The sequence below is a fragment of the Neopsephotus bourkii genome, unplaced genomic scaffold (genome assembly GCF_033783945.1).
Source record: "Neopsephotus bourkii isolate Nb327-2 ecotype Australia unplaced genomic scaffold, CSIRO-AGI_Nbou_v1 NB_1328, whole genome shotgun sequence".
Taxonomy (NCBI): domain Eukaryota; kingdom Metazoa; phylum Chordata; class Aves; order Psittaciformes; family Psittacidae; genus Neopsephotus; species Neopsephotus bourkii.
Window position 1 is genome coordinate 3,735,063 of NW_026901808.1, and position 10,288 is coordinate 3,745,350.

The following is a 10,288-nucleotide window of genomic DNA, read 5'->3' on the forward strand; positions in this document are numbered from 1 at the left end:
ATATGACACTCTTTAGTGTCTGTCTTTGGAATTCCCAAATGAGATTCAGGAAGTGAATGTATCTTATTTGAAGCTGTTTACTTTTTAGTCAAATAAAAAGTCCATAATTAAATGGGCTTCCTGGCCCAGATCTAAGCAGCATTTTTCAGGATCTTCTGGCCCAGGTTTGGGAGAATGACTTTAGTTCTGAAGGTTACCTTTTCATATGTGAACACTAGAAACACCTTTTGCTGTTTGTCTAGAGATTAGAAGAGTGAATTCCCTTTGGATGCAAAGATGCAAATTTGCGTTAATTGGCATGAGTTCAGGGAAATATAAAATGGTATAATTGCTGCTGGGGAAGAACTGGATTGTTAGATGTTAGTGTGTTTGTTTTTTGGGCTCTGAGATTTGGAGCTGAGTTCTTCTGCAGTTTGGTAGCTGGAGCCTTAACTTCCTGCTTGCTCTGACTGTGAGAAACTGGAGTGAATTAAGAGTAAGTAGGGGCAGCAGGGCAAGAGCTGAGATTCTGTGTAATCTGAGTATTTTGATATCCTTTGCACATATGAGAGAGACTCAAAGCTTTATCTAAAGAAGTAAAAAACCCCAACAAACCAAACAAAATGCCACTCCCCAAACTTGCCTGCCTGTGGAAATTAATAGCGGTTTAAATTGATAATAATTCAGATGTCAGTGAGAACTGCCCATTCTCATCCTAAACCTTCATCTCAAGATTCTAATGCTGCACTGCATTGGAATGTGGTAAACACTGGTGCTGTGATCATGCTGATTACCTAATGCCTTAGTGTATCACTTTTGCAGTGAACTCATGAAATGCCACTGAAATTTTAAATCAGGGAAACTTTGAAGATTTTTATATGGGAAATGCATATGGGTTGTGACAGGGACAGCAAAAGGCACTTCATAGCATTGCTACTGGCAAAATGAAACTCTCTGTCCTGTGCTTAAGCAAGCAGCTTTCAAGCTGGTGTTCCAGAGTATGAAGTTGTTAGTGCTTCTCTGTATGATCACAGGAATTTGTTATATACTGCCAGACTTGTTATATAGTGCCAGACTTGATGCATTAGGTCAGAAATGTATGTGGTTAAACCTGTAGTCTTGCATGTGTTTTGAAGTTACAGCAAGAAGAGTCCAGTCCTTTTAAAGAATGAGGTTAAGGAAAAAAATGGTCATAAATAGTTGTAGCAGTGCTCTAAGAGGAGTTTTCTGAAGTCATCTTATAGTTCTGCTTGGATTTAATGAGGTTTTGGACATATAACTGAGCTATTCTGCTGCTGTTTTGCTTGGGAAGGGGAGCACAACACCCTTTAAACTTAAGGTTTTACAGAATATAATCTCTAAGTTGTGCTAAATACCAAATCTGCAAATGCAGGAATCAAAATTATGTCAATAATGTTTTCTCTGTTACATTTACAAAAGGCGTGTCATGTTTTGTGACAGAATTGCAACACAGCTCGTAACCCGTACTGTTGTACGTATATATAGGGACTGAAAAAGGAATGATTTAAAACCAATCATTAACTATACTTTGTCCTGTATAATGTGTAAAACACAGTACACACTGCTGTGAAAACACTGCTTTGGACTGAATTTCTTTTAGTATGCAGATATTAACAGAATCACAGAATGGTTTAGGTTGAAAGGAGCTGTAAAAACAGTCCAGTTCCAATCCCCCTGCTGTGGGCATGGACACCTTCAACTATAACAGGTCACTCCAAGCCCCATCCAACCTGGCCTTCATTAACAAATATGGTCAACTCCGGAGGCAGATGTGTTAAGAAAAAAACCCCAAACAAACCAAACCAACAAACCCAAACAGATCTGCATTATAAAATGAAGATGAATGTAGCTGCTACATCTTACGCCACCGATCAGAGATGTTTCTGTAAGCTTTTTGTTTTCAGTGCTAGAATCCTCTACAGGAGCAGACAGACCAAAATATAGAGGCATTTTAATCTTTGTAAAACTGAAAGTAAAATATGTGGTTTGCACACTCTCCCTAGCATACTTTCAGTAGTTGATCTGGGACTCTAAAAATAGCCTCAGACTGGTTATTTTTTGCTTTATTGAGGTCATGACCCAAATAAAATAAACATGTCTCTTCAGTTTAAAAAGCCCAATAAACTGCACATCATTGCCTGCTTTGTGGGACATTAGTAACACTGTGTATATGTATATAAAAATATAAAGATAGATTATCGTCTTGCTTTTATAAAAGAGTGCTGGAACATCCATTAACAAATGCTGAAATGCATTGAGCTGTTTCGCTGTGTCTGCTCCTGCCCTGGGCCCAGCAGATCCGAGGCTGTGGCCCTGTGTGGCAGGGTGGAGGTGGCAGAGGGGTGCAGGGCAAGGGGTTAGGCTGTGTGCAGGAGTTGGGGGGACCCCAGTGGCTCATGTTTCCTTTCAGCACATCCTTAGTGCAGTTCTGAAGGTGGTGTGCTTCCATCAGACTGAGTAGGACTCAGCACTGGATGGAGGAGGAAAGTCATCAACCAGGCTCTCTCTGGCTGATAAATTTCCTTTGCATACCCACTCCAACATGAGCCTTATCCTATATAAATGGAATCTTTGTATCACCACATTTTTAAAAAACTTTAAAACCCAAACATCCCTCAGAAATACACATATGGAGCTTAGTTTTATGTATTTCCATTGAAGAAGTGAGTTTGGCTTTTAGATCAGAAAGTGGTAAGGGTCGTAGCTGGTACTGCCTTTTGTTAGCTAATTCTAGATAATGTCTCTAGAGGAACAGTATAAATGTTGGGCATTTCTGTGGGGGAGATGTAGGACAAGAGGTGAATTCTCCTACAGTTTGAATATGGAAACTAACCCTAATTCAGATTTTGGTCTTCTGTAACTCTCTAGTGAGCACAAATAGGATTGTATTCTTTAGGGATGCTTTGTAGAGGATGCCAGTGTTTGTTGTGTACTTGCATTGTGGCAGCTTAGTGTAGATACAGCCTTACTGCTAACTCTGAACAAGGTGTTTGAGGTAAAGATACTAAGCAATGGTTGCCACAGTACTAGTCAGGCTGCTGCATATTTTGAGGTACCTGATGGTTATATCATGTTAGAGTGGTGGTAGAGTAAGCCCAGTGTATCTGAAGCATCTGTCTTTCAGCATCAAGACAGAGGTCAGTTGAAAATAAAAACTAAATGTAGCGAGTTTTGTTGACCTTTCATTGCTGCTTTTACTGTACTTGTAAAGAAATTGTGGTTACTTGTTTAACCAGTTTAATGAGGTTGTGTTTGGGAATTGGCCTTTTTAGACCATCTTTTTTCCTTCAAAATGTAGGCTGTGTTCTTTTTATCATTTGCTTATCCTTGCAGATTTTCTTCATTACTCTCTGTAGTGTGTTAGTTTCAGGCTCTGATTGTGCAATTCTTACTCTTCTGTAGGTCTGAGCAGCCTCGTATAACCAAAGATGTAATTTGTTTTCATGCTGAAGACTTCTTGGAGGTAGTTCAGCGAATGCAATTAGATTTGCATGAGCCTCCGCTTTCACAGGTAAGCATGCTCGCCACTTCTGACCGGGTATCCTGTGAGGCTCAATTAGACTTTTCACCCCTTTTTTTCCTTCCTTTCCCTTTGTTCCTCCAGTGTGTCCAGTGGGTTGATGATGCAAAGCTCAATCAGCTGAGAAGGGAAGGCATCCGATATGCCAGAATTCAGTTATTCGATAATGACATTTATTTTATCCCAAGGAATGTCGTGCACCAGTTCAAGACAGTTTCAGCTGTGTGCAGTTTGGCTTGGCACATCCGGCTCAAGCTGTACCATTCAGAGGAAGAACTCTCTCAAAATACGAGTACTGTTGAAGCAGGGACCTCTGCAGACACCAAGTCTTCGGTTATTGGACTTCAGACTGACAGCAGAATTTGTACGATGAGCAAAAATACCTCCGAAGACGCCAAATTCTCAGCTGCTCTCCAGACAAAGTACCTGCAGCAGGAATTCATGCCGGTAAAACACGAACCTATCACCTCTCACCGAATAAAGGAAGAACGCATGGATGTCGACCTGCCTGAAAAGACAGTGGCACCCAATGATGCCAGGGGCCAGACTGTTCAGACTAGGTTGGATCATGTTGAATTGACGGCATTTAAGTTGGAAACGGATTCTAAATTTGAACCCGGCAGCAAGGACTTACAAGGCAAGTTATGCTCTGGAGGTCACATACATCCAGATGATACAAGACAGCATAGTTCATCATATCCAAAACTGCATGGACAAAGAGAGGATGATTTTTTGTGCTAAATTTGTATATATGGTTTTAAATTCCTTTTTAAACTTAATGATTCATAAATTCTGTGAGGCAAGTTTGTGACTTGCCTTCGCATCTGTTACAGAAAATAGTTATGTAGCTTTGTAACATTCCTCAGTGCCTGTCCATAACTGTGAAGTATCAAAGCACTTAGGGCCAGATGCACTGTAAACACTGCAGGTTTAACATAAAGAAGTCTTTAAATAATTTTGAGTTGTAGGTTTTAGAGTAGAGCTGACATTTAACATATATATTTTTTGTAAGATGAGCCAGAATTCTTTTTGACAATTCCAGGCTTTTCCATAGAGCTTATTTATACCAATTTTTTCATTTTAAATGTGTCAGCACTGTAGTGTAAATATCCTTTTTTAAAGATCTTTTTAGTGTGATTTATACTGAAATGTGAGCCGCTTAATAAAGGTTCATAACAACAGATTGGTTTTATTTTTGGGTCTGCAAAAAACAATTCAGTTCAACTGCCTCTCTAAATGGTTATGTTTCTACCTGCACTAATGCATAGGATGCCCTCATGCCGCTGTGGGATGAGGAGCTGTAGCAAACCAAGGTAGAGTTGAGGCATTCTCCATAAATTGAGGTTAGTCAGAACACAGAACCAGTACTTCCTTCACAGGGGCTCAGTGTGGCACTCCCCAGACTCCTGCATCAGATGTAAAAGTGGAACAGAGATAGACCTTCCCTGTTGTGAGAACAGTTGGACACCCCATGGGCTCCAGGACCTGCATGCACCTCTCTAGATGAGCTGGTGCAAGGGAGCAAGCTCCCTTCTGTGCCTGCCTCTTTGCCCTGCTTCAGCCGCAATTAAGGCGGCTCCATTTCACATTTAAAACTTAAAAACAACATCCCCCTTCAAATAATGAATTTAAATAAAATTAAACCAACAAAGATTATTTAAATGGTTACTTACCAAGCTGTAAAGGCTTCAATCTGTAGTAGTGACCTGTAAGTCCTGGAGACACGTTTGGATTTGAATCGCTTCCTGTGCTGATACCACCAGGCAGTACGTATAGTTGCCAATGTGTCCAGTAGGAGGATTCCTCTCGAGTCCCAGTCTGGAAGCAAGAATTGTTTAATGAATAAAGTAACAGTGGTGTCCAAATTAAAACTGTATTCCTCTCTCCTCACCTGTGGGACACTTGAGTTCTCTTAAGCTGTGTTCTGAGGGAAGAGGATTTCAAGGGTAGCTAGCATCTGGTGTAGTAATGGCAAAACCTCTGTAATTTAACTTATTTAATTCTTTGTGTAACATATTAGTGTATAGCTCAGACACATCTGAATGATACTTCTTTTTCAGGTAGCTACAAATAGCAGTAAACTGCCCTACAGCCTGTCCTTCAACTAAGTATGTAAAGCTGAAGATCCTAGGCCTGTGGTTATTTCCAGTGCCCTCTTAGCTCTGATGTTTTAATTTTGTTTTAATTTATTTTTCCTATAGCTCTCTAAAAGCTGTACAACCTTTACCTACCCAGGTTATAACCTTTGATGCACTTGGTTATCACTTTGGGTTCATTTGTAGCAATAGAACAACGTGATTTCCGGGTGATATCTAATTCAACTACCTAAGGCCCTTTTGTTGCAAACGTTTTGGTTATAGGTTGTTAAACTTCAAAGTGTTACTGTGTACTTAGGCCTGGCACTAAAATCAGCCATTTGACGGATGAGTACCCTGATCTGTTTAAATCTAAAATAGGTCTGTCAAGGAATTATTAATTAAATCATTTTTTGAATTGCTAAATGTTACTCCTCCATAGCCATAATTACATATTAGAGAAGCAATAGCAACATGAATCTCTCTGATGTGGCTCATAAGTCTCACTGCTCATTTCTTTACTGCTGGCTAAGAGATGAGTACCAGTTTTGCAGCCTCAGGGATCTTGCTTTCCCCTCACACCATGAGCAAATGGTTCATGTGTGATATGGCAAGTTATTACTCGAGCAGATTCTGATTTGAAAAATTCACTGGTTCAAGAGTTTGAGCCTTCCTGATCGTAGAAACGTGGGCTCAGCTCCCTCTGTGTTTTGTGGATGATCTGGAAACTTCCACCCATAATCTCCTTGGCTTTATGAACATCCATACACAGTTACGTAGCTTTCTCTTCCCCTTCTCTGTGCCAGCCATTGGAGAGCAGTGAGAGAGGAGAGCTGCAGGTTGGAGTTTGCACCGAGTGGGATAGCCAAAGGCTCCAGCTTTATCAAAACCAGCCTTGCCAGATTCTGCTTCTAAAAACCCAACAACTCCCTCCCAAAAAACACCCCAACAACAAAACCTTATTTAGTTTACTTAAAATCTTCCCTGTGATTTTATGCTATTGTTCATTCTGATTAAAGTCCTTTTTTAGATGTCAGATTTTAGTGAAGTGTGCTCACCTCTGACAGCAGCTTCCTGCATCACATACCCTGTCCAGACTGAAAAATCAATCCATCTTTGAAAATGGTTTAGCAAACCCAGTTTTACACTTGAGAGCAGAACTTTTTCCTTTTGAAGACCTGTTTAGTGGCCTCGGCCAGTGATGGCCTCAAACTTCTGCTCAGGTATGGCTTGGTTCTTCCTTTTTATCACTTTTAGAATCTTAAGATTAAACCAGATAGATTTCAGAGATTCACACAAAAGTGGCAGCTTTTCCATTTTTTGTGGATTTTCTGTGATTTTTGAGACAGGCCAGAGCCTCATTTTTAAACAGAATTCCTTGCGGACAATATGAACGATATGGTGAGGATTACCAATGGCTCTCAGAACTCCCTCTGTACTCCAAGACATCATCAGTCTGGGCTGACTGGCTCTGTCAGGGTGTGCTGCTTACTTTGCTTGTTTGGGAAGAAAAAGGAAAAGAGATTAAAAATAGAGCATTTTTTTGTCCTCTGCCTGTGTTTTGTTTGTTCTGCTGGGGTTCTCATTCAGAGGGGAGCACCTTTCATGAGGGTTTCAGCTCCCAAATTGTTCACTAGTTGGCCAAAGGTCTCGCTTTGGTATCCAGCGGTCCCTTCCTGCCGTGTGCAACTTCGTATTCACACTTTTGCTTCAGCAATAAATCTTTCATGTTTCTGATGTACTGAAACTAGTCTTTGCTTATTGCTTTTTCCCCCTCCCTGGATTTCAGCTCTTATCTGAACCTTCCTGTTAGTTGGGCTGAAGTCTCCAGTGTTGTAGTTGTGTCTCTTGTTGTTCTGCAGATTGGAAAGCTCTGCTCAAGGCCGATGCCGGCCCTGCCCGGTACCGACATGGTGTATTTTCAGCCCTGTTCCATCACCCATGTGGTGTGCAGAAGCGTAGCCTTGTTCTCCTAGATACTGGTACCGTGCTTGTGGTAGCAAAGAGTTGCATTGTACTGTCACTACCGGTAGCTTTCAAGGTGGTAGCTACTTTTCCTTTGTTTTTTAACTGACTGGATCTTTTGCATTTCACTGGCAACTAACTTCATATGTTATATACAAGTGTTACTCAGTGTTGTGTCACCCCCCCGATGCCTGCAAATTGGCTCTGAAACAGCATTTTCCTTACAGGTACTGCCGGCATGCAGACGTTCCCTTCCTTGTTACTATAGTGAATATTTCAATACTTCTTTAACTGAGATATTAATTCTATCTAGTATTAGAAATAAAGTATTATTTCAGAGGGTGATGATTTGAGTATTAATCTGTGAAAGACTTCCTTGGTGATAAATAAAATTGATTTTTAAGCAGATATACATGTGCACAGTAAATAAGTTGCTATTGCAAATTACATAGGAAATGGAAACGTGAAATAGTGGAATGCTGTGAAACAGATCTGAATATTGCAGATTTGGAAAATTGAATAAGTCTTCCAAGAAACACAGGACTCTGGTACTCATTGATCAGAATGACTGTTTCTCTCATATGTGCATGTGGCTGAGGATGCTGAATTGACTGAAATAAATCCATGTTTTCTCCATGCTGATTGGCAGAGTACAGTGTTGTGAGATGGTGGACTACCACCAGACCCCACCTGGATGAAAACTGTACAGCTGTGATCAAGAGAGAAAGGGACTTTGGGGGCTTCTCAAGCTGTGTGGAGAACCTTGTCTTTAGGTGCATGTGCATAAGCTGGAAAGGGGAAGGATGGATTTCCCCTGACCCCTGCTTCGCTGTGAACGACACTGATGGGAATGTTTTCTCTGGTTGTGAGTCACTGTGTCCCACTGTTATTTTGTTCCTCTCCCAAATGAATGAAATGCACTTTAAAAACTGTGTGATAGGTGATACTGGTATTTTGTGCAGATCCCACTGAATTTGCACCATACATGGGAGAATTTGGAAAACTGATTCCCGTCACTCATTTCATTACTCTTAGAAATGCACATTCAAGTATTCCATGCAGAAGCTGTGATTAACTTCACCGTTTCTGGGTTTCTATTTGGATTAGAATCATCAGGGATACTGACTTTGCAGATTTGGTGTATTATATTCCAACCACTGTTTTTCTCTGTGCCATGATGCTCGTATTTCCTCTGCCTTGGAGCTATGCTGTACTCCAGTGCTGGCTGAACACCGATCTCCTTGTGTCCTGGTCATGCTGATAGATGAGCCTACTGATGAGGGTGTTAGTCCTAAATAGTCCTTTAATATTTGGTGTACAGTTATGATAATCTGATACAAACATTGATTAAAGCAGCAGTTTAAAATTCTATTTTCATCAAGTTTTTCAGTAACTCTTTTGTATTTTCTTTCACCAGTTAATTTCCAGCCCACTGCTTATGTAAGTGCAGTGTTTGGTGCAGCTTAGGCCTCCGTTTTAAAGATGATGCTTTCTGTGGCAGGTTTATCTGGTTGTGTTGAGACAAAACAGGGCAGTTGGTTGAGAAAGCTGTTCCCCAGGTGTCTCAAGAGAATGAGACCTGTGTGCGGAAGACTAGTGTAACTAAGTCAAAACTGCTAAAGATATATTCTGAGCATGCAGAGACACTCAGGGACTTGTCTGTCCAGTCAATGCAGTGACAGCTTTTGTAATCACAGAAATGAATTATTTAGACTAAAAAGCATAATTTAGGAGTGATTTCTTTACAAACTTTGTAAGTAACACTGAGATAAAAACTCATAAGCTCAGCTTGGGGTCTCATTTATTCTTTGTTTCTTGCACTCATGCTGCTGTTCTGTGCTGCATTAACTTCTCTTTTGCTTGCCTGCTTATGACTTTGGTTTTGTTGGAAAAGGCAGACTGAAGGAAACAGCTGGACTGAGTTGTAGATTCTTTACTCTTCATCCACCTTCAGTACAAGCCCAAGGAGAAAATGTTGAACTGACAGTGGATGGCACTGTAGAGGTCTAGCTGCAGGGGTTTCTTACATTGCCTTAGGCTGCATGGCCCGGTGCTTTCAGCAGTGAGTCTATAGCTGGGCCTGTCCAGGTCTGAAGTATCACGTGGAAGACTAACTGCATCCAAACCTAAAAACCATAAATGTACAATGAAAGGGTACAAACATTATTTTTTCCAGTTCAGCAGAGTTATTTTTACCTCAGTCTCAGTTAAAAAGTGTTATGTGTTACATGCTCGTGCTTTGCTTTCTGTGCCAATAAATGCAAAGAACTTATTTCTGAGGATGCAGTTATTCAGGAGCTTTGTTACTGCAAAGCTATGGTATTTGTTCCCAAAAGACAGTGGTGTTAAAATAGGTAACACTGGATGTTGGTTCAATTCTGGGTGTCTGGGAGTCTCATGAAGGTCACTTTGATCAGAACCTTTGTGTCACCCAACTTCTAAACTGAGCAAACATGGAAACTTCCACGAGGTCACTCCAAGGTTATGTTTCTGTACTACTGTGTGTATGTCAGACAGTAACACTGCTTCCGTCTCTTACTTAGTCCTGTGCTGGCCTATCCTGTAACACTGTCACCTGTGCCGAGCAGTGCATTTGGGGTGTCTGTACACGTCTCTGGTACATTCAGGTTCAAGGTGGGGGTATGTATGTCATGTAATGGTATTTTTCAAGTAGAAAAAGGACAGAAAACCTGTTCTTGATTTTTCCCCTATTCTGAAATGGTGACAA

The 10,288-nt window shown here is 40.8% G+C and overlaps 1 protein-coding gene across 2 annotated transcripts in view; it reads left to right on the top strand.

The window, feature by feature from the left end:
* The window catches only part of RSBN1L (round spermatid basic protein 1 like), a 52,249-nt gene extending 47,548 nt beyond the window's left edge, over nt 1-4,701 (top strand). For both annotated transcript variants that reach the window (XM_061366342.1, XM_061366343.1), the window contains 2 exons: nt 3,403-3,511; nt 3,605-4,701. In XM_061366342.1, coding sequence (XP_061222326.1) covers nt 3,403-3,511; nt 3,605-4,261 — 766 coding nt within the window. In that variant the 3' untranslated portion in view covers nt 4,262-4,701. The remainder of the gene's footprint in view (nt 1-3,402; nt 3,512-3,604) is intronic.
* Nucleotides 4,702-10,288: the final 5,587 nt, after the last annotated feature.